General features: G+C 45.1%; 1 protein-coding gene across 2 annotated transcripts; it reads right to left on the bottom strand.

The window, feature by feature from the left end:
* Nucleotides 1-34: 34 nt before the first annotated feature.
* On the bottom strand, nt 35-18670 carry pkp3b (plakophilin 3b). Of its 2 annotated transcripts, XM_029767649.1 has the most exons (14): nt 18453-18670; nt 17058-17235; nt 12609-12697; nt 11500-12176; nt 11232-11355; nt 10793-10997; nt 4391-4565; nt 4172-4289; nt 3581-3745; nt 3239-3421; nt 2939-3092; nt 2586-2781; nt 2382-2469; nt 35-769 (listed from the first exon to the last, which is right to left on the bottom strand). In XM_029767649.1, the coding sequence occupies exons 1-14, from the start codon at nt 18456-18458 to the stop codon at nt 728-730; spliced, it is 2400 nt and encodes a 799-aa protein (XP_029623509.1). In that variant the 5' UTR covers nt 18459-18670; the 3' UTR covers nt 35-727. The 2 variants fall into 2 exon arrangements, with proteins under 2 accessions (XP_029623509.1, XP_029623508.1); XM_029767648.1 differs by lacking the exon at nt 18453-18670 and having other exon boundaries at nt 17058-17475.
* Between the last annotated feature and the right edge of the window lie 6012 nt (nt 18671-24682).

Here is a 24682-nt window from a genome sequence, read left to right as displayed (position 1 = left end):
TTCATTCTTAAAGGACACACTGGGGACAACTGTCTGGTCATGTCAGATGCTGTTTATTGTTAGTTATTTGGGGTGAAAATAAGCACAGAAGAGCCTCCTTGGATGGAACAGGAAAACATTGTATTACCATGAAGTGGAGACTGGGCTGATTAAAAGCAGGAGCTCTTTAAAATGCTCTGGTGATTATTAGTTCAAAGGGGAGTTTGGAGGGCACCCATCATGTAGCTTGTCTTTCAGTGAAGCATCCATGTACTGTAGAAATAACAATATAGAGGATTGTATTCACAGTATGTCTGTAGGAATGGCAGGTTGAGCCCATATGGTATCAGAGATGAAAAGAGGCATCCAATGCCTTTTACAGGACGAGTCCACTAAGTCCAAACATTCACACACATGCATGTACACAGGCATACACCACACACACCGTCCTGAAGTGAAGATTCCTCAGTCATCCAACACACTCTCATGACAATACAAATATTAAGCTGGTAAAGCAGTCCATTTTGAAAGACCAATAAAATGTGATCAAATCTAAAAAATATTGAGTAAAGAAAAGTTGCTTCTCCTCCGTCCTTGGCGGCCGGTAAATACATTCCTCAGAATTATTCAGGTTCCATCAATGCATCCATTTGAGACCAGATGTGTCAGGTTCATTGTGGGGGTCCTCCTGCTGGGTCTACCAGCAGGTCCAGAATATGAATCCAGTAAAAGGGCCAAGCAGTCTGCTCTAAATGGCCGTGTCGGTGAAGTCACACCTCGTGAACCCTTTCTGTAAAACACAAGGGAGAAGGCCACTTAGATAGAGCAGTCTGTTTTTAGAAAGGGTAAATAGTAGGCCCGGGACGATACCAGTATCACAATATTTTGTTCCATGGCAAAAATGAAAACACGAAGCAGATCAAACTCTTTGCTCCTTTATAAACCTGCTGAAATAGTGTGTGCTATAGCTTGGAAAATCAATACATGTGACTGGATGACAACAATGATGTTTGTTTCCAACATTAGGGCTAAAGAAGTTAAATCCACTGTTTTGTTTCCTTGCCACGATACTAAAAATAATCAAATTAAATAATCAAATTTTATGTGTCACATGCCACGAATACAACTTTACAGTGAAATGTTTACTTACGAGCCCTTTCCCAACAATGCAGAGTTAAAAAGTACAAAAAAAATGATTGCTAAATAAAAAAGGAAAACAGTAACACCATAAAATAACATAAGGAGTACTGGTACAAAGTCAATGTGCAGAGGTACATGTAGGTCAGTGGTGGCTGCTGAGGGGAGGACGGCTATTAATAATGGCTGGAATGGAGTCAGTGGAACGGTGTCAAACACATCAAACCTGGTTTCCATATGGTTGATACCATTCCATTGGATCAATTTCAGCCATTATAATGAGCCATCCTCCCCTGTCAGCAGCCTCCACTGATGTAGGTAGTGCAAATTTTTTTTTAATAAAGGTGTCCATGTAAATAGTCCAGGTAGCTAGTATATTAACTGTTCAGCAATCTTATGGTTTGGGTGTGGAAGATGTTCAGGAGCATTTTGGTCCCAGACGCTCTTGTACCACTTGCCGTGAGGTAGAGAGAACAGTCAATGACAATTTTTCACGATTCTGGTATCGTCCCGGCCCCAGTAAACAGGGCTAAATATTCTACAGTGTGAAGAGGGCACATAGAAGGGACAAACTGTTTACAAGTGTCAACTGAAGATTGATATTTTGCACAGAGAAAAAACAGACAGCCATTATCTTGCAAGAGACGGCAACCTGGCTGCTCCCAGCTTTCCACTGCCAGATTCCAAACATACCATTTAACTGACCATCCAAGGAAACACAAGACACTGCACTACAAACTCAAGTAGCACTATAGCACAAAGGAGAGGATTGTCCAGTTGCCAACCACCAAGCCAACGTGTTTTACTGGTCCTGTTCAATAAACCCCAAAATAACTCAAGCAAAGAAAACCATGATATAAAAGATAGTCTAAATATATAACCGATAACAGATAACTAGATTGTATAAACTTGAACTGATAACTGTAGTACCTGCACAGAATGAGGATTCCTAAGGGCCACAAGAAAAATTCACTTCCATAATAATCTAATAACTAACAGCTTTAGTGAAAATATTTATATGTGCTGTGCCAAAGAACTATGGGGGATATCAGTAGATCCAGGGGAGGGGGAGGGGAGACTTCTTAGAACTGAGAAAAAAAAGAGTTAGACTAACCATTAGAGGCCATAAAGAAAATAAAGAACCATCTGGACCAAGACAAGAGGTTAGAGGGCCATGCACAATGGAAGAGGCCAAACAACCCCCCCGTTTCCTGCTCTCCAATCCCATCTATCACAATGTCTATGTTAAATGGTGTTAGCCTCACCTGTTTATAATCTTTATGCAGCTTGTTGTACTGGAACATGTTGAAGAGTACCGTGGAAGCAGCCTTGGCAGCCTTCAGCTTCCCTGAGCTATAGTAGGAGAAAAACACAGTCAAACACAACAGGAGCCAGACAGGAAATTGGAAATAAAAAGCAGACTCAATGAATAACAAAACCAAGAACACTGAGAGACAAGATTCACTAACCTGTTGTCGTGGGAAGACTTGATTGCAACAAGTTTGGGGAGTCCATCAAAGAAGGCGATGTCTCTCGCTGCCAGTGAGCTGCCTGCAACCAGGTTATTGAGGGTCCCACATATGTTGACCACCACTTCACCGGAGGGTTCCTTCTGGTGGCCATCACTGGGGAGCTTGGTCACCAGAACGTTCACTACCCTCGTAGCTAGAGGTCAGAAGGGAGTGAAGTAGCCATTCTTTAAAGTCTCCTTATAAGGGGAATTACTGTGATTAATATGCATGAAAAGGATGGATACAAGGTTGTGGGCAGGAGAGACAGAGGTAGAAATGAACGGTGTGGGGTACTGGGGGTTGAGTCTCACCCATGTCGTCCTTGTTTCTGCTGTGTCGGGACAGGTTCCTCAGGAGGCCAGTGAGGGAACGCATCTCCTGGTCGCTTTGTGTCTGCAGGAGGTCCAGCACCACAGGCAGCATCCGCTCCTGCTCTAAAGCCACCCAACTCAGCACTGACGCCCACTGATACACAAGGAGGAAGGGGAATTCAACACTAGTGTTGAGTACATTTTCAGTTGAACTGTAAATCTGAATGAAGCATAAGTAGCCTGTCATGGTGAAAGTGATGGCTAGGTCAGCCCGTGGGGGAGAGGAGGGGTGGGACCTACCCTGGTCTCTCCGGCTGTGATGTTCTGCAGGGCCCCTGCTGCAGCCTCTCGTGTTGCCGTGTTGGTCTCATAGTGCTGAAGCACACGGTTATACAGCCCCACCACCTGGGGGTGCCACAGCCACTCCGCCCCCTTCGGCTGCTTAGCCACCTCTGAGAAGGTGGACAGTTCCTGGTTCTGTCGCTATAGAGATCAGGGGGATAGATTCATTACAGAAAAAACATATCATGGTCCCATATCCATCAGGATTGTATGACGAAATACTGTACATGTTTCAGTGTCTTGATGTCCAGCCGTAATTTGATATTTCCTTTGGGTTTGCCTTGTGTAAATGACACCTACCTCCTTTGCCTTCTTGCTCTGTGGGGTGAAACAGCCAATGGACTCAGTCTCAGTAGTGGCTCTGGCCCGCGTAGGCCCCTCCAGTCGCAGTAGGGTTGAGGGAGGGATCTCACTGTACAGCTGATAAGACAGGTTCCTCAGGACACACACTGCATTCTCTACACCCTGCAGGCACATACATAGATGGAGGGAGGGGGGAAGAGAGAGAGAGAGAGAGAGAGAGAGAGAGAGAGAGAGAAGTGAGAGAGGGGGTGAGGAGAGGGTGAGAGAAACATAGGTGGTCATTGTGTCTCTCAAAGCAGCCTGTGTTACATAAGGCACAGCAGATAGGCCACAGCATGACCAGTCTGGCTGTCTGGTAGATAATACAAACAGTACCACTAATGATGAACTGTACAGATACAATGATTGGCTCTCACTCTACCCCAGCTGAACCCATGAGTTGCTGAAGACTGTAGTATATGAGATCAAATCATATGAGATATTAAATCAGGGAAAAGGGTTTGACCTGATAGAACATGCCCAGAAAAAGAATCAAGTTGTGAAAGAAACACACAATAATGTGATATATGTAGAACAGTTGAGGTGTACTTTGTCCTCTGCTTTCTCATCCTGAAGGGAGTTCTGGATGTAGGCCACCAGAGAGTCCACCAGCCCTCGCATGTCTCTCATCTGCTGCCTCGTCCTCTCATTCACTGAGCTCAGGTTCCTGAACAGAGGAAGAAAGTACAGAGAAGTTGTATACAGTACATGTATCAGTCCGTGTACAGTGTGTATGTATACAACATGTAGGCAGATAGGTATAGCTACCTCAGGCAGCCTGTGGTGTTGTAGAAGATGTCTGCCTCAGACGGACTCTGACGGCTCAGCTCTGAATCTCCACCACTGCACAGGGGCACCAGCACCCTCTCTGTGAGCTCACTCAATGTCTCTCTGGCCAACTTCTCCTTCAGACTGTCCTTAGAGGACATGTTCCACAGAATACCTGCAGGACAGACAGAGGAGAGAGAGGGTTTATTGAACCACTCTGTCGGATACACAAAACAGCCTCTATGACCAGGATAGAGTGTGTGCTGATAACCTGACATCCAAATGATTTAACTTCAATAGGTCTGAATATTCACTGTTAACACAGTGGGATTAATGTCATATGATGCCAAAGTAAACCCTGGGAATCTTATTTTCATTGTGGCCAATAAATAATATCTAATGTATCAATATCAAATCAAATGTTATTTCGTCACATGCGCCGAATACAACAGGTGTAGACCTTACAGTGAAATGCTTACATAGAAGCACTTAACCAACAATGCAGTTTTAAGGGGGAAAAAAAGTGTTAGGACAGTATTTACTCAAATAAACTGAAGTAAAAAAATTAAGAAATAAGTAATAAGAAAAATAGAAAAAAAATAACAAATAATTAAGGAGCAACAAAAAAGTTACTGTAGCGAGGCTATATACAGGGGGTACCAGTAGAGTCAATCTGCGGGGGCACAGGTTAGTCGAGGTAATTGAGGTAATATGTACAAGTAGGTAGAAGTAAAGTGACTATGCATGGATAATAAACAGAGAGTAGCAGCAGCGTAAAAATGAGGGTGGAGGGGGGGGGGGGGGGGGCAATGCAAATAGTCCGGGTAGCCATTTGATTAGCTGTTCAGGAGTCTTATGGCTTGGGGGTAGAAGCTGTTAAGAAGCCTTTTGGACCTTCTACGGCTCTGTAATGGTAAATATTATTTCTATAATACATTAACTATCACAGTATGATAAGAATCTCAGGGAAAGTATTTACGGAGCATAAGTGACACATCTATCGCCCACACACTAGTTTATCTAATGGCCGAGACTGCGGATTCGTAGGTAATTCCGCCCCATCCCCCCTGGATCCCTTTTCCCCAGAGCTGAAGATCCCAATCACGTTCTGCTCGTGTGTTTCTTTACCTCTACTTTACTCACCAGTTTTTGTGGTCACCCTCCCTTCACACTTCTCACTGTCAGTCGTGAATTATATGGGGATATGAATTCATGGGGATATGCATGTACAGCTGAAGTCGGAAGTTTACATACACCTTAGCCAAATACATTTCAACTCAGTTTTTCACAATTCCTGACATTTAATCCTAGTAAGAATTCCCTGTTTTAGGTCAGTTAGGATCACCACTTTATTTTAAGAATATTCAGGCGGCACTCTGCGGTCGACGTCGCCGGTCTTCTAGCCATCGCCGATCCACTTTTCATTTTCCATTGGTTTTGTCATTGTTTCCCACGCACACCTGGTTTTAATTTCCCAATTACTGGTCATGTATTTAACCCTCTGTTTCCCCAATGTCTTTGTGTGCGATTGTTTATTGTTAAGGTCGGTACGTTTCCAGCAGTTTTTCACCCGTGTTTTGTGGCAACCGTTATTGTTCGCACATTGGTATTGTTACTTTGTGCTGTTTTCTCAAGTAAAGTGTGTTGTTCACTCATCTCTGCTCTCCTGTGCCTGACTTCATGCACCAGCTACACCCACCGCCTGACAATGAAATGTCAGAATAATAGTAGAGAGAATGATTTATTTCAGCTTTTATTTCTTTCATCACATTCCCAGTGGGTCAGAAGTTTACATACCAAATACTAACTGAGTGTAACATTGCCTTTAAATTGTTTATTAACTTGGGTCAAATGTTTCGGGTAGCCTTCCACAAGCTTCCCACAATAAGTTGGGTGAATTTTGGCCCATTCCTCCTGACAGAGCTGGTGTAACTGAGTCAGGTTGTAGGCCTCCTTGCTTGCACACACTTTTTCAGTTCTGCCCACAGATTTCTATAGGTTTGAGGTCAGGGCTTTGTGATGGCCACTCCAGTACCTTGACTTTGTTGTCCTTAAGCCATTTTGCCACAACTTTGGAAGTATGCTTGGGGTCATTGTCCATTTGGAAGACCCATTTGCGAGCAAGCTTTAACTTCCTGACTGATGTCTTAAGATGTTGCTTCAATATATCCACATCATTTTCCTTTGTCATGATGCCATCTATTTTGTGAAGTGCACCAGTCCCTCCTGCAGCAAAGCACAACATGATGCTGCCACCCCTGTGCTTCACGGTTGGGAAGGTGTTCTTCGGCTTGCAAGCGTCCCCCTTTTTTCTCTAAACATAATGATGGTCATTATGGCCAAACAGTTCTATTTTTGTTTCATCAGACCAGAGGACATTTCTACAAAAAGTACAATCTTTGTCCCCATGTGCAGTTGCAAACCGTAGTCTGGCTTTTCTATAGTGGTTTTGGAGCAGTGGCTTCTTCCTTGCTGTACGGCCTTTCAGGTTATTACGGCCTTTCAGGTTATACTTTTGTACCTGTTTCCTCTAGCATCTTCACAAGGTCCTTTGTGTCACATGGAATGACGCTGGAGAGACGAAGCAGGTACTGGGAGTCAAACATTTAATATAGAACGGACATGGAACGAGACAGGAACGGCGTCAGCATACAAGAAAACAAAGACAAGAAAACAAAGACAAAAACAATCAATGCATCAGCAGGGAACAGAGCAGGGAAACTGATAAATATAGGGGAGGTAATAAACAGATGACGAGTGAGTCCAGGTGAGTCCAATATCGCTGATGTGCGTGACGAGGGAAGGGAGGTGTGCGTAAATGATGACAGGAGTGCGTGATGCAGGGCAGCCTGGCGCCCTCAAGCGCCAGGGGAGGGATGAGCGGGAGCAGACGTGACAGTGATTTTGGTGGCCCACCATGCTCGGGAATTCATCTCAGCCTGCTCGGTCTGTGCCCGGAAACAAAACCTCCATCAAACCTACGTCCGGTCGGCTTCGCCCTCTTCCCATACCCAGTCACCCCTGGTCACACATAGCTCAGGACTTCGTCACTGGCCTTCCTCCATCTAACGGAAACTCAGTCCAGGACCACAAGCGCCGTTGTCATTGCACCTGGAGGGGGGACCGGTCTGTTCTTCGTGCCTCCGCCAGGACCCAATCCCAAGCTAACCGTTGCCGTGCTTCAGCTCCAGTCTACACTCCTGGTCAAAAGGATTTCCATACCTCACACCCTGACAAGCCAGGTTGTGCGCCAGGTGGCGCCTGTAGAGGGGGGGGGTACTGTCACATCTGCTCCTGCCACACCCCCTAGTGGTCATCCGGTGTCTGCTTGACCTGCAGCCATTCCCCCAGTACTGTCACGTCCTGACCATAGAAGCATAGAGTAGGTCAGGGCGTGAAGGGGTTGTGTCTAGTTTAGATTTTCTAAGTTGTCCTGTTCTTGTTTCTGTATTTCTATGTTTTTGGGGGGGGATGATCTCCAATTAGAGACAGCTGGTCATCGTTGTCTCTAATTGGAGATCATACTTAAGTAGTTGTTTTTCCCACCTGGGTTTGTGGGAGATTGTTTTTGAGTTAGTGTATGTTGCACCTCTTCGTCACGGTTTGTTGTTTTTGTTCTTCAGTTTGTGTATCTTGCATAGTTTCACAGTTCAATAAAATATGTGGAACGATACACACGCTGCACTTTGGTCCCATTCTTCAGACAGCCATGACAAGTACACTCTCTCTCTCCCTCTCTGTTTCTGTTTGAGTGTGATTGTGTGGTTGGAGACAGGTGTGCTGGAGTCAGAGCAGATCCCTATCAGTTGCAACTCGTTCCATTATCAAGACCTCTACAAATACTCAGTTCTGCCACTTCCACTCTGCCAGATCGTAATCTCTGCTCAGTCAGTTTGTGCTTCTAGCCATTATTATTATTCAAAATCCTGTTACCCTGCTGTACCCGTTTCCCTGCTTGACGCCGTTTATCCTCTCGCTGCAGTTTTGCCGCCCTGACTCTGGCTCCTGTCTCTTGTTCCACATCTCACCACCCTGCTACCCTGTTCTGGACTCACCACACCACCACTCCCTTGGATTCCCCTCCGGACCTGTTTACCCTGTCCCAACCCATCACACTCCAACCTCAGCCTCCACATCTGGTTTCCTACAACTCATCCAAGCTTCCCCGGATCTGCACTCTATATCTCCCTGTGTTACAATAAATACCTTGGTTCATTCATCTCTGTTTCCTCGTCTAAGTCTGCTCTTGGGTTCCCCTGTGCCGCTCCTCGTAACACTTTGCTGTTGTTCTGGGATTGATTTGCACTTTTCGCACCAAAGTACGTTCATCTCTAGGAGACAGAACGCGTCTCCTTCCTGAGCGGTATGACGGCTGCGTGGTCCCATGGTGTTTATACTTGCATACTATTGTTTGTACAGATGAACGTGGTACCTTCAGGCGTTTGGAAATTGCTCCCAAGGATGAAACAGACTTGTGGAGGTCTAGGCTGATTTCTTTTGATTTTCCCATGATGTCAAGCAAAGAGGTACTGAGTTTGAAGGTAGGCCTTGAAATACATACACAGGTACACCTCCAATTGACTCAGACGATGTCAATTAGCCTATCAGAAGCTTCTAAACCATGACATCATTTTCTGGAATTTTCCAAGCTGTTTAAAGGCACAGTCAGCTTAGTGTATGTAAACTTCTGACCCACTGGAATTGTGATACAGTGAATTATAAGTAAAATAATCTGTCTGTAAACAATTGTTGGAAAAAATACTTGTGTCATGCACAAAGTAGATGTCCTAACCGACTTGCCAAAACTATAGTTTGTTAACAAGACATTTGTGGAATGGTTGAAAAATAAGTTTTAATGACTCCAACCTAAGTGTATGTAAACTTCGGACTTCAACTGTAGATCTTCTTGAGCTAAACAGTGAAGTAGCCTACAGTGTTGTTTTCAATTATGTACAGTGAGCAAAAATGTTAGCAGATGGTGTTAACAAACTGTAGCTTACCTGTGTTTAGTTTTTATCAAAGCACATATTTTGCCTAGTGGTGCGCATTGCTGAGTTTTGGCCACATGAGAGAAAAATCCAACCATTTGCACAAACATCCTAAAATCTCATATGAAATGTTTTATTATTTTTTGTCTTACAGTAACGTTATACTATGCTATTATATTCAGTTCTGTTATGTAGAATACTAGCATTATGTGATGTTGCAGACATTGATTCCCGAGAGTAGTTTGTTCTCTGGGCAGCCTAACAGTGGAGCAGAGACTGTAAAGTAGAGAATTCCGCACATTCTCAGAAGCTTCGGACCTTTAGCTGTCGGGAAGTCGGGTCCACAGCTACTCCGTTATTGTATTAGCCAATGAAAGGTCAGTGGCTCCATATACCCTCCAATCAACTGATCAGAGCAGCATGGCCCTCTCTCTCTCTGTGAAGTGCAGTTGACCCAGGGGAGGGTTCAAATACATACAGGGTCCAGGAATCTCAAGGACTATTTACTCAGAGGACGAGGCAGCCAAGCATGAACAAAGCACAAGAGACTGCTGGGAAATTAGGCTGCCCCTTTCAATGGGCTGAGGGATTTGAGTGTCCTCAGGTTACAGGGCATTCTTCATTCCCAGCTTGACCCACTTACAAAGGGAACCTCTATTACATAGTCACTACCGGTCCACATGCTCAACCTGTGTACAGACAGATTCTATCTCTGCAGACTACAATTAGGCTCTGTTATATTTGACAGAATCTTCAGCATGTGAATGATAAAAATATATAGCCTAAACAATTTGTGGTGGGCAACAATATTGAAAAACCTATATTGATATCAAATTGAATTATGCTTGCTGTTAACTTACACAATTATGTAATAAAAAACATACATGACTATTTCTGCAAGCACAAATCCCTCTCAACTTAACTACTGATGGGGCATCAACTGGCTTTTCATTGTATCCAAAGTGGTTGGGTAGGTTAGGCCCCTAGTACATTCACACAGCAAGCAGTTGTCTGGAATTCTCAAAGCCGTAGAAGTAAACAGAAAATAAAACATTCACACAGTAGCTATGTTATTCATTAAATGATATGATATTGATATCGGTTAGAAAAAAGCAAATGGCATTGATATAGATTTTCCATATCGGTGTCCATCACTACTAAAACTATATTATTTTGGTTGGGATTCTATTTGGGATTTGAACTTTATTAACTTTATGTTGGACTCTAATTGAAAGAAAGTGATTACTTGAATCTCTGATTGATGACAATATACTGTATGCTTCTTCTGCTCACCTCATGTCACGTTGACTGTTTTGCTTTTGTTGCTCTTATATTGACAGTATTTCCTTGAACTTTAAAATTGTAACTTAGTTTGAGATCCAAGCTGATTGTTAAAGTATATAGATGATCTTACCAGTGATGTTCTTGCGAAGCTCCTCATCTGGTTCGTTCAGGACACTGATGAGCTTGGCTATTCCCCCAGCCTCAATGAGGGCCGCCTTGTTGTCCATGTTCTCATAGATGAGGTTGCGTGTAGCGCCTGTAGCGTAGCGCTGGACCTCCTGGCTGTCACTGCTGAAGAGCTGCACCAGGGCTGGGACACCCTTCAGCAGACGCACCTGTTGTCGACAGGGCGGGTCAGGGGGAGACAGACAGGCGGATGACTGACTAGTCTATATGACTATCAGGCTGACTTACTAATCCATAACAAGACAACAAATTCTATATTACAATGGCATTTTTGATAAGGGCATGGAGAACTCAGTTTAGTTTAAACAGTAGGGCTGTAAATTCTATTTTGGGCAATGAAGTATGTTACTGTATATGGCTATTTATTGAGAAGGATCTGTTACCTGATTCTTGGCATCACTGCTATGGTAACATTGGTGCTGGATGTAGGCTGCTCCCAGCACCTGCATGGCTGTGTCGGACATGGAGAGGTAGTTGACCGCGGTGGGCATGTCTAAACTGTGCATTCTGTACACAAACACCAGGAAGACAAAGGAGAGTGAGGTTAATCAGAAACCTATAACAGTTATGTAAGAAGAACAGAATGTAACTAGGGCTACGTTTGTCCGTTTGATATTGCAGGAGATTTTTAACAGTCCATGCATCCCTCACCCTCCGAGTTTCTCATTGCTGTCAGCTGAATCCCTGCCCCCATCAGGCACGTCCATGCCTTTCCCCATACTCTTCATGCTGTGCAAGGAGGCCGGTCGGGGCAGGGAGTTCTGGTACTGCCCCCAGCCTCCGTACACACTGCCACCGCCCCCGCCAGACACCTGCTGCCACTGCTGCAGCCCCGACGCTGAGCTCAGATGTTGCTGCTGCTGTTGTCTGTTGTTGATGCGACTAATGGTACGGTGGGCGGGGCCTTTGTAGGAGTGCTGGTAAACTAGCTCTGCCTCTCTCCACCCACTGCTACCACCCCCCGCCAGGGTTCCACTGAGTGTGCGCCTCATCGTTGCTGGAGCAGGTATACCCCCACCATGGTAGGAGTGAAACTCTGTGGCCATGCCATCCCGGGCCACCCAGCTGGCCACTGGGTTGGGCTGCTGGTGGCGCAGGGTGAGCAGGCCTCCCACACCCTGGACCACTGCCTCTTGGTCAGCCTGACAAACTGATCTGGACCTGGTGGTCCTCGCCCGGCTGGTCTGGTAGCCACCCAGCTGGATGTCGTCATGGTGGAGGTAGCCAGTGTTGACTGGAGGCTGGCTGATTCTGTATCTGGGTCCTAACTCCACCGCTGAGCGAGACGAGTACCCACCTCCCAAGTACTGCTGGGATACCGGGGGCATCTAGAGGCCATACAGAGAGGACACTGTTACACTTAACTATCTACACTACAATAATGCCCAAAAAGCAAACATTGGCCAATCTCTCTAGTCTAAAAATGAGGTCATGTTTAAAATGTTTTTGGACTCTTTGGGCAGTAGAATCCTGTCCAGAGATTTTTGTTTCTGTGTCTCATCTAAACATAGTTATGGTAGGATCCTGTGAAATACTGCATGTATGTGCTGTGAGGGTGCAGCTGTGAAGTGTGTCACTGTGGTAGGACCTTGGAGCTTCTTTTTTTAACGCACATCTCCCCTGGTTTAGATAAGGGACAAAGGTGGCATGGCAATCAGATAGAAAAGCAGGACTTTGGGGCTGTTAGATTAGGGTTTAATCATGAAGGCAAAAATAAACACAACTGAACATGAGAAAATATGAAGTCCTACAGTACTCACCTTCATGGTCCTGCTCCCTGTGTTATACACCACTGACTTAGAGCTGAATCTGGGGTTGTACGTGTTATATCTCATTGTGCCACCATGGTCTACATGTGGATAGAGAAAGACTTTGTCTTAGACAGAGAATGCAACCACAACTTTCTCCTGAGATTACAACTTCGCAATTAGTCTAATTACATATTAATGAAGCTATAACCTGTTCTGCAATCCACATGTTCTTGTTACCAAAAAGTGTGACAAATGATGACTGATTAGCTTCTTGCCACTTGCTTTGCTATTTGGACTCATGGTTAATACACTGCTCAAAAAATAAAGGGAATACTAAAATAACACATCCTAGATCTTAATGAATGAAATAATCTTATTAAATACTTTTTTCTTTACATAGTTGAATGTGCTGACAACAAAATCACACAAAAATAATCAATGGAAATCCAATTGATCAACCCATGGAGGTCTGGATTTGGAGTCACACTCAAAATTAAAGTGGAAAACCACACTACAGGCTGATCCAACTTTGATGTAATGTCCTTAAAACAAGTAAAAATGAGGCTCAGTAGTGTGTGTGGCCTCCACGTGCCTGTATGACCTCCCTACAACGCCTGGGCATGCTCCTGATGAGGTGGCAGATGGTCTCCTGAGGGATCTCCTCCCAGACCTGGACTAAAGCATCTGCCAACTCCTGGACAGTCTGTGGTGCAACGTGGCGTTGGTGGATGGAGCGAGACATGATGTCCCAGATGTGCTCAATTGGATTCAGGTCTGGGGAACGGGCGGGCCAGTCCATAGCATCAATGCCTTCCTCTTGCAGGAACTGCTGACACACTCCAGCCACATGAGGTCTAGCATTGTCTTGCATTAGGAGGAACCCAGGGCCAACCGCACCAGCATATGGTCTCACAAGGGGTCTGAGGATCTCATCTCGGTACCTAATGGCAGTCAGGCTACCTCTGGCGAGCACATGGAGGGCTGTGCGGCCCCCCAAAGAAATGCCACCCCACACCATGACTGACCCACCGCCAAACCGGTCATGCTGGAGGATGTTGCAGGCAGCAAAACGTTCTCCACGGCGTCTCCAGACTGTCACGTCTGTCACATGTGCTCAGTGTGAACCTGCTTTCATCTGTGAAGAGCACAGGGCGCCAGTGGCGAATTTGACAATCTTGGTGTTCTCTGGCAAATGCCAAGCGTCCTGCACGGTGTTGGGCTGTAAGCACAACCCCCACCTGTGGACGTCGGGCCCTCATACCACCCTCATGGAGTCTGTTTCTGACCGTTTGAGCAGACACATGCACATTTGTGGCCTGCTGGAGGTCATTTTGCAGGGCTCTGGCAGTGCTCCTCCTGCTCCTCCTTGCACAAAGGCGGAGGTAGCGGTCCTGCTGCTAGGTTGTTGCCCTCCTACGGCCTCCTCCACGTCTCCTGATGTACTGGCCTGTCTCCTGGTAGCGCCTCCATGCTCTGGACACTACGCTGACAGACACAGCAAACCTTCTTGCCACAGCTCGCATTGATGTGCCATCCTGGATGAGCTGTACTACCTGAGCCACTTGTGTGGGTTGTAGGCTCCCTCTCATGCTACCACTAGAGTGAAAGCACCGCCAGCATTCAAAAGTGACCAAAACATCAGCCAGGAAGCATAGGAACTGAGAAGTGGTCTGTGGTCACCACCTGCAGAACCACTCCTTTATTGGGGGTGTCTTGCCAATTGCCTATAATTTCCACCTGTTGTCTATTCCATTTGCACAACAGTATGTGAAATGTATTGTCAATCAGTGTTGCTTCCTAAGTGGACAGTTTGAGTTCACAGAAGTGTGATTGACTTGGAGTTACATTGTGTTGTTTAAGTGTTCACTTTATTTTTTTGAGCAGTGTATGTTTGTGCATGAAAAACAACAACAATATCAGCCTCAGCTGTACACCTAGACTAGCTGCAAACATGTAAAAATGTAAACACACACTCAGGGACATATCGCACAATACCTCATGTTTTAGAGGGGATTAGCCTAAAACTGGAGCTACACTGTACTGAGATATAGAAACATTAAGCAAGCAGGGTAGTATACCTTTGGGAGATTCTTTGTTTTGTGAGAGAGTGCATTAAAACAGACCCTGGCATTTCATACTGGACCAGCTAAACACATAATGACCACTAGAAAGTAATGCTGACACTATAGCTTAACTAATATGGTATAGTGAGGGTTAACTGAGTGGATATGTCCCAGTGAGGCTGACTCCTGGCAGAGTGACCTAGCAGGGGCTGAGAGAGGCCAACTGAACTGTGTGGGAGGATTGCATGCCTGAGGGTTGACACTGAACAGGCCAATTCTGCCAGGTCAAAAGAGTGTCTACTTACTCACAGGAAACGGCAACAAAAACATTGATTTACGCTGACTACAGACGCTCACTTCAATCTGATATTAATACTGGACCTTTTATGTATGTCTTAACTCATTAACTTTAATAGTGATATAAAAAAACTAAAACAAAGGGGAGGTTAGTTAAACTAATTCCCTGCATGCACAAAGTTGTCTCTGCACTGTGTGAGAGCTGAGCTCTGTCCACTACTTTGCAGGTCAAGTGTTACTCTACCTTTAGGTCTGAACATTAGGTCATAAAAATCTACTTTTCTTACTGTGTATACAAATACTGTATGTTTTGACTGTATAACCATGGCAACAATGTGGTAATATGGTGTTGAAAGTCATTTGAGACAGTATTATCTATAGCCCCCTGTTGAGTTTGAATAGGAGTTGCGATAACGTACGCTTTTGTCAAATAGACCACACACACACACACACACACACACACACACACACACACACACACACACACACGATCAATTGTTGGGAATATACTTCACTGCTGAGTGAAATAGGCCTACCATCACTGTATGTTTTCAATCAAAATACCTTTCTTAATTACAGTTTTTAACAGCACTATAATTAACAGTATAGTTTTCCTAACTCAAGTTGTTTGCCTTCTCATTGCAAAACACAGGCAGCTGACTGATTTATGTGTTGGTTTCACGTAGTTCTTTCTGAGACGCCATCTGACCACAATATCCAACCCAACCCACTCAACCCTGTCCAAAATAGAACATGAGCTGAGCAGCTTGGTGCTACTGATAACCCATTCTGAAGAGGTGAATGGATTGACAGGAATGTTCCATACATCAGAGGGTCCCATTTTTTTCATCTGAGCTTTATGTTATCAACCACCATGAATAGCAGTTCAAAACTACCATTATACTTTATCATATTATACTGTATTGTGCATCATTTCCCTCCCCAATCCTGTCAAAAATTATGTCATAAGCTGTCAACTATCCGAAATGGACATGCTCAAAACATTGCCTAGTAAACTAGCTACCTAAGGATATCATTCTAGTGTTAAAAAAATAAACATTCTCCAACTGTGTAACCATGTTGAGGAATCCAGCTAAATATTCCTTCTATTAGTATTGGGCATGAAATAATCTTTAAACCCTTAAGTGTTAAATCAGTCAGCACAAGGATCAAAAGCTCTGAGACAAAATACTACCCTTTTCTTCAATAATTAGCTGAGTTTATCTTCTGTCACTTATGAACCATGTGACTTACTTGTTCATACTGTATAGGCATCAAACTTCTGCTAAAATCTAAAGCCTTGGGTGTGACAGCCTTGTAAGACGTGAATGACAAACCCATGAAAAGGAATCTGTCACTCACATAATATGGTTCATTGCCACATGCAGTGATAATTCCTGGCTGTGACTAAATGTTATGATTTTTCAGAATACCAGGATATCACATCTTCTGTGTATAAATAACTTTTTATATACAGAATTACTGTGAAAGTTTGGCATCTGGCAAGACAGATTGAAGGCGTTACTGGTTTGGCGTAGCATCTGTAGACACCATGACCGCAGATGTGAGGACCATCGGTCAGATCACTCAGATGTGTTACCTTGCCCCTGTATGTTATGAAATACCCGCAGGGCTGCATTATTATGGCATGTAGGAGAGAGTAATATAGCCTAGATGGGGGGGTTGGAGGTGGTCTAACGGGAAACCGCTGTATCTTAATATGACTACTCACACCACACTATAAACCCTTAACCCCATCTGGTACCAGCAAGACCAGTCCGCCAACACAAAGACTAGTTTCACTGATTAGAATACAATAATAATCAATCAATATTGACAAGTCTTTAGGCTACCAATGATAAAATGACCTTTTCCCTGTTTTGTACATCAAAGGAAAAATGATCATAGTAAATTTGGACTGGACTTGTGTTGAAAGAGTAGGGTTGAGCCCTCTTCCCTAAGGTTGTAATTGAAAAATGTAATGAGTATTTGGTCTGGTCTACACACAGCTGGTAATTCGTTTGTTCGTTTGTTGAAAATCAAATATCTCACATTTCTAAAATAGGACACAGGCTAAAATGTATAATAAGTTGCCTACCTGGGGAAATGCAGTTCGAGCCGTTCAGCCGTGTGAGGGATGAAGACCTCTTTTCGGCGAGGCGCAAATGGACTTGTTGTTGAACCCTCTTAGCCCTTTCCACCTCGTCCATTATGGAACCCCTCGGTCCCAACTGCACATCGGACGGGACTGCATAAGTGGTGACCGCGGTGTTGGGCTGTAGGGCGGACAGAAAGCAGCTCTCTGATGCAACGGTCGCACTCATTGCGATAACCGCAAATTTAAACAATCCTTTAAAATGTACAATCAAATAGAGTCCCTATTCGTTATGTGTAAATGACGCCCAGCTCCTATGTATAAAGTGGCAGAGTCATGCATTCAACTCCTATAATTCCCAAAGGAATGCAGACCCCCCTGCTGCACTTCTTTCCCGTCTGTGACAACCTTCTCTCTGAACTGATGCTTGCCTCCTCGAGCCAAACGCTAGGAGGAGTTATTTGATGTCACGCAGTCTCACATTGGCCACTTGGAGAATGTTTCAATTAAAGCTGGAATCCTTAGTTGCAACATACGTGGTTGGACATAAATTAAAAGAACTGTTCCAGTGAAAATCGAATTTGTAAAATGTCATATTTTGTTAACTCATATGTTGTTGACTCATTCTATTCTCGTATGTGTGGCCAAAGCATAAAACACTTCAAAAACCCCACCTCGAAGTTTTAGGCTATCTCAATGCTTGTTAATCAGCCGTCTACTGGCATGATTTTTAATGACCGGTATATGCCCACAACATTCTGTTGTTGGGGTACGCCCACACAATTTCAACCCAGAGAAGCTGCTTTTTGACTAACTTAATGAAAAATGTTTGGAAGGAAAACTATTTCAATCATATTGTAATTTATTGTATGTAATATGCCAAATAAATCTGGAAACAAACACTGTATAGCCTCAAAACGTGTTTAAAACTATCATTTTGAGATCGTGGATGGTCAGTCGTTGCATCCATAGCTCTTGTCTATGAATTTGAGAGTGGTTACATTTCTCCAGGCCCATCCCTCGCTGTTTTACCACAACACAGACCCAGTGACCGTTTTGTTACTGTTTCAATTAAGGATTCTAGCTTTAAGCCAAGGCAGGCAGCATACTTTATTATCTTGTTTTTCCCTCACTACTGAATTGTTGTGAAATTATTCTAAATTGTTATTTAGCCTATTAATTAGCTATGAAAAGACAGGACATCATTTGAGACCATGTCATCTCCTTCTGAACCAACGTTGCATGCCTTACCATCTTTGACCCATGCCCTGTTTTAGGTACCTAATGTACATGGTACAGCGTGGTGCAAGATACAATAGGATACTCAAAAGGCATACATGTATCATTATCCCATCAGATAATCCAATCACCCCAACATAGTCAGATTAAGGGACTCACCATCATAATAGGTTTTATTATCCTTTGCCAGAGTGTTTAAAATATTTTCTGTCTTCTTTCAGTATTCCTTCTATCTGTCCTCTTCAGTTAGCTCTAGTCCGTCTGTTCTCTTTTCCTGAAATCTCTGCTCTTTTAGGGAGGCGGTGGTTTTAGACTAAGGAGTGCCGAGCTCTGAGGGCTCACCCCTGACTTAACCCTTCCCTAATACTCCACACCCTGGCCCGACTTAGATGAAGATGGGCGTATGGGAGAGCGCTAAAGACAGAGAGGAAGATGAGTCAAAGAGGAGAGGCTAGTTTAGAAGTGAAGATGTGAGAACATATTTTACCCGAATGTGTCAAAATGAATCACTAACTGTCAGGGCCCAAAATTGTTATGGTGATATCAATGGGTTTGATGTCAGTGTACTGGTTCTGTTTGGTGAAGATGTTGTATGAGTGTGTGGTTACATCAGAGGGTTGGACCAGAGGGTTAAAAGTGTTGAGCACTTTGGTTGACCTTAGCATAGCCTGCACTGTATGTCATCAACGTTCTCTCATGAACAGGCTGCTGTCATTGATTATGTAGTGTGGGGACCATGCCAAGGCCTGTCAAGGTGATGCAGGACGGTGGCACCGTAGAGATCCTATAATTCATCATGTGATTCTATGGGTGACAATGTGTGTCATGAAGTCTTTCTCAGGAACAGATTGCTGTCAATGATTCCCGTTGGACGACCGAACCTGTCAAGACCTGTCATGATCATTGGCAGCTAGCTGACTCAGGTTGAGGGTGGTTGCAGGTACACACACTGAGGTCTTGACAATAACTTTATCTGTTGGGGGACATTGAACCAGAAAAGCAGCTCATGTTTTCCCTTCCGGATGTATCCAGATATATGTCTACAAGCTAGTTCAGACTAACACACCTTACCTTCAAACTCACCATTGGCCTGAAATTTTACTGAAATTAAAGAAATGATTGAAAATCATTATTGTGATTGAAAAGCAGCCCATTGGATAAGAGACATTTATATTGCTGTTTGGATTTTTGTATGAATGAATACATTCAAAGCATTGGGTTGAAAAAGTCCAATCCTTTGTTTCCACTGTATTTCATTAGGACACAAGCTAAACTAATTTCAGTCCCTAATTGCATAGTTTTGAGTGAGAACAAAAACAAGTATTAGGGAGGTCATCACATGTGCCTTTCCTTACTCTGAAACAGTGACATCACTTTGGGAGTCTGTTCAGAATCCATGGCTACTCATTACAGGCTGTGGTAACACTTTATTTGGATAGTTAATCAGTAACATTTTCAACTAACTAACTATCTACTAACCCTAACGTTAACTTTTACCTTTATTATAAACCTAAACCAAACCCTGACCGTAATCTTAGCAAGCAGTTGCTTACCAACAGATAATTTATTGATAGTATGACCATCTGTAGAGATTCTTCAGATGGAAAAGCTGGACTATACAAAAAAAGTGTGACCCAGTGTAACATATACGCTAGGAGTCTGGAAGCAAGTACAGGGAGTGAATATTTAATAAATAAACGAACATGGAACAATACAAGAAACACGAGTAGTGTACAGACATTAAACACAGGAACAGAACCAATAACACCTAGGGAAAGAACCAAAGTGAGTGACAGTTATAGGGAAGGTATTCAGGAAGGTAATCAGGAAGGTGATGGAGTCCAGGTGAGTCTGATGAGGAGCTGTTGCGTGTAACAATGGTGACGTGTGCGTAATAATAAGCAGACTGGCGACCTCGAGCGCTGGAGAGGGAGTATACGTGACAGTACCCTCTCCCTGACGTGCGGTTCAAGCAGCAGGACGCCAACCAGAGGGACAGTCCCGGGGACCAGAAGCGGGCCGATCGCTTCGAGCCAGCTGAGACATGGGTGCCTGACGAGCCGGTTGAGGTATGGGAGCCTGACGAGCCGGCTGAGGCATGGGAGCCTGACGAGATGGCTGAGGTATGGGGGCCTGACGAGCCGGCTGAGGTATGGGAGCCTGACGAGCCGGTCGAGGTATGGGAGCCTGACGAGCCGGTTGAGGTATGGGAGCCTGACGAGATGGCTGAGGCATGGGTGCCTGACGAGCCGGTTGAGGTATGGGAGCCTGACGAGCCGGCTGAGGCATGGGAGCCTGACGAGACGGCTGAGGCATGGGAGCCTGACGAGCCGGCTGAGGCATGGGAGCCTGACGAGCCGGCTGAGGCATGGGAGCATGCCGATCCAACCGAGTCTTGTTAACCTGTCGAGCTAGCTGAGGCATGGGAGTCTGATGAGCTAGCTGAGGCATCCTCGGTAGCGTCGGCCAGGACAACCGAGACTTGAGAACCTGTCGAGCCAGCTGAGGCATGGAAGCCTGACGAGCCAGCTGAGGCATCCCCGGTTGCTTCGGCAGAAGCCCTTGGACCTGACGTCACCAGTAAAAAAAAATCTAAAAATATCGCTGTTGCTTCCCTTTGCTGAGGCGTTATTCTGTAATGTGTACGCTAGGAGTCGGGAAGCAAGTGCAGGGAGTGAATATTTAATAAATAAATGAACATGGAACAATACAAGAAACACGAGTAGTGTACAGAGATGAAACACAGGAACAGAACCAATAACACCTAGGGAAAGAACCAAAGTGAGTGACAGTTATAGGGAAGTGTCACGCCCTGGCCATAGAGAGGGTTTTATTCTCTATTTTGGTTAGGCCAGGGTGTGACTAGGATGGGCATTCTATGTTCCTTTTTCTATGTTCTTTATTTTCTATGTTTTGGCCGGGTATGGTTCTCAATCAGGGACAGCTGTCTATCATTGTCTCTGATTGGGAACCATACTTAGGTAGCCCTTTTCCCTCCCTGTGTTGTGGGAAGTTGACTTTGTTTATGGCACATAGCCTTTAGCTTCACGGTTTGTTGGGTAGTGTTTATTGTTTTGTTCGGCGTCTTTTCTAATAAAAATAATATATACGCTCACCACGCTGCACCTTGGTCCTCTCCTTTCAACCGTCGTTACAGAACTTCCCACCACCAACGGACCAAGCAGCGTGGTAAAAAGGACTCCTGGACATGGGAGGATATCCTGGATGGCAAGGGATCCTACACATAGGAGGAGATCCTGGCTGGAAGGGATCGCCTCCCATGGGAACAGGTGGAGGCAGCCAGGAGAGCGGAGGCAGCAGGAGAGGGGAGCCAACGTTATGCGGGAACACGGCTGGCAAGGAAGCCCGAGAGGCAGCCCCAAAACATTTTTTTGGGGCGGGCACACGGGGAGATTGGCGGAGTCAGGCGATAGACCTGAGCCAACTCCCCGTGCTTACCGGAAGCAGCGTGGTACTGGTCAGGCACCGTGTTATGCGGTGAAGCACACAGTGTCTCCAGTATGCGCTCATAGCCCGGAGCGCTATTGCCAGCCCCCCGTAAGTGCCATGCGAGAGTGGGCATCCAGCCAGGGCAGATTGTGCCAGCTCAGCACGTCTGGTCTCCAGTGCGACGTTTCGGCCCAGGGTATCCTGCGCTGGCTCTGTGTACTGTGTCTCCGGGGCGCTGGGGGGGCTCAGTTTGTCCTATGCCTGCGCTCCGCCCGTGCAGGGCGAAAGTGGGCATTGAGCCTGGAAGAGTGGTGTCAAGCCTATGCACCAGATCTCCAGTGCTCCCACACAGCCCGGTCTATCCTGTGCCTCCTCCACGGACCAGGCCTCCAGTAGGTCTCCCCAGCCTGGGGAGCCCTGTGCCTGCTCCCAGAGCCAGGCCCCCTGCATGTCTCCCCAGCCTGGTGAGTCCTGTTCCTGCTCCTCGCACTAGCTCTGTGGTGCGTGTTACTAGTCTGGCGCCTCCAAAGCCAGCCCCACCCATCAGGCCTCCAGTGCGCATTCCCCGTCCAGAGCTTCCGGCGACAGTCCCCCATCCAGAGCTTCCGGCAACAGTCCCCCGTCCAGAGCTTCCGGCGACAGTCCCCCGTCCAGAGCTTCCGGCGACAGTCCCCCGTCCAGAGCTTCCGGCGACAGTTCCCCATCCAGAGCTTCCGGCGACAGTTCCCCGTCCAGAGCTTCCGGCGACAGTTTGCAGTCCGGAGCCGACAGAGACGGCCTACAGTCCGGAGCCGACAGAGACGGCCTCCAGTCCGGAGCCGCCAGAGTCGCCCTCCAGTCCGGAGCCGCCCGAGTCGGCGGCGAGGGTCCCCGCTCCAGAGGCGCCACCTAAGTGGGCCATGCCAGAGGTGGAGCGGGGTCTGCGTCCCTCACCGGAGCCGCCACCACGGAGAAAAGCCCACCCAGACCCTCCCCTATAGGTTCAGGTTTTGCGGCCGGAGTCCGCACCTTTGGGGGGGTACTGTCACGCCCTGGCCATAGAGAGGGTTTTATTCTCTATTTTGGTTAGGCCAGGGTGTGACTAGGGTGGGCATTCTATGTTCCTTTTTCTATGTTCTTTATTTTCTATGTTTTGGCCGGGTATGGTTCTCAATCAGGGACAGCTGTCTATCGTTGTCTCTGATTGGGAACCATACTTAGGTAGCCCTTATCCCTCCTTGTTGTGGGAAGTTGACTTTGTTTATGGCACATAGCCTTTAGCTTCACGGTTTGTTGGGTAGTGTTTATTGTTTTGTTCGGGAACTTTTCTAATAAAAATAATATGTACGCTCACCATGCTGCACCTTGGTCCTCTCCTTTCAACCGTCATTACAGGAAGGTATTCAGGAAGGTGATGGAGTCCAGGTGAGTCTGATCAGGCACTGGGGCATGTAACGATGGTGACAGGTGTGCGTAATAATAAGCAGACTGGCGACCTCGAGCGCCAGAGAGGGAGTATACGTGACATCCAGGCTGTTGAGGAATGTCTACAGTGCCTTCAGAAAGTATTCACACACCTTGACTTTTTCCACATTTTGTTGTGTTACAGCCTGAATTTAAAATGTATTACATTTATATTTTGTGTCACTGGCCTACACACAATTGTCTAATTGGAATGATGTTTTTAGAAACTTTTACAAATTAATACAAAATGAAAAGCTGAGATTTCTTGAGTCAATAAGTATTCAACCCCTTTGTAAGGGCAAGCCTAAATAAGTTCAGGAGTAAAAATGTGCTTAACAAGTCACATTATAAATTGCATGGTCTCACTCTGTGTGCAATATTAGTGTTTAACATGATTTTTTAAATGACTACCTAATCTCTGTACCCCACACATACAATTATCTGTAAGGTCCCTCAGTTGAGCAGTGAATTTCAAACACATATTCAACCACAAAGACCATGGATGTTTTCCAATGCCTCGCAAAGTAGGGCAGACATTGAATATCCATCCCTTTGTGCATGGTAAAGTTACTGAATATCCCTTTGAACAAGTTATTAATTATACTTTGGTTGGTGTATCAATACACTTAGTCACTACAAAGATACAGGCATCCTTCCTAACTCAACTGCCGGAGAGGAAGGTAATTGCTCAGGGATTTCACCATGAGGCCAATGGTTACTTTAAAACAGCTACAGAGTTGAATGGCTGTGTTAGGAGAAAACTGAGGATGGATCAAGAACATTGTAGTTACTCCACAATGCTAATCTAAATTACAGAGTGAAAAGGATACAGAATACAAAATATTCCAAAACATGCATCCCGTTTGCAACAAGACACTAAAGTAATATTGCAAAGATTGTGGCAAAGCAATTCACTTTTTGTCGTGAATACAAATCCAATACCATCCATATTTCCAAGCATAGTGGTGGCTGCATCATGTTATGTGTATGCTTGTAATCGATAAGGACTGGGGAGTTTTTCCAGGATAAAAAAAGAAACTGAATGGAGCTGAGCACAGGAAAAATCCTAGTGGAAAACCTGGTTCAGTCTACGTTCCAACAGACATTGGGAGACAAAACCTTTCAGCAGGACAATAATCTAAAACACAAGGCCAAATATACACTGGAGTTGCTTACCAAGATGGCATTAAATGGTCCTGAGTGGCCTTGTTACAGTTTTGACTTAAATTTGCTTGAAAATCTATGGCATGACTTTGAAAATAGCTGTCTCGCAATGATCAACAACCAACTTGACAGAGCTTGAAGAATTAAAAAAAAAAAAATTGCAATATTGTTCAATCCAGGTGTGCAAAGCTCTTAGAGACTTACCCAGAAAGACTCATAGCTGCCAAAGCTGTTTCTACAAAGTATTGACTCAGGGGTGTGAATAGTTACGTAAATGAGATATTTCTGGATTTCATTTTCAATACATTTGCAAACATGTCTAAAAACGTATT

This window comes from Salmo trutta, chromosome 12 (genome assembly GCF_901001165.1).
Source record: "Salmo trutta chromosome 12, fSalTru1.1, whole genome shotgun sequence".
NCBI lineage: Eukaryota > Metazoa > Chordata > Actinopteri > Salmoniformes > Salmonidae > Salmo > Salmo trutta.
This window is presented reverse-complemented; position numbering and strand designations above follow the sequence as displayed.

Excerpts from the sequence above, each read along its gene's own strand:
- pkp3b (XM_029767648.1), bottom strand. The coding sequence starts at position 17,283 with ATGAGTGCGACCGTTGCATCAGAGAGCTGCTTTCTGTCCGCCCTACAG. Across the intron at positions 4,290-4,390 it reads AACACCACAGGCTGCCTGAG|GAACCTGAGCTCAGTGAATG; the intron begins GTAGCTATACCT and ends TCCTCTGTTCAG. Across the intron at positions 2,470-2,585 it reads AAGTCTTCCCACGACAACAG|CTCAGGGAAGCTGAAGGCTG; the intron begins GTTAGTGAATCT and ends CTCCTACTATAG.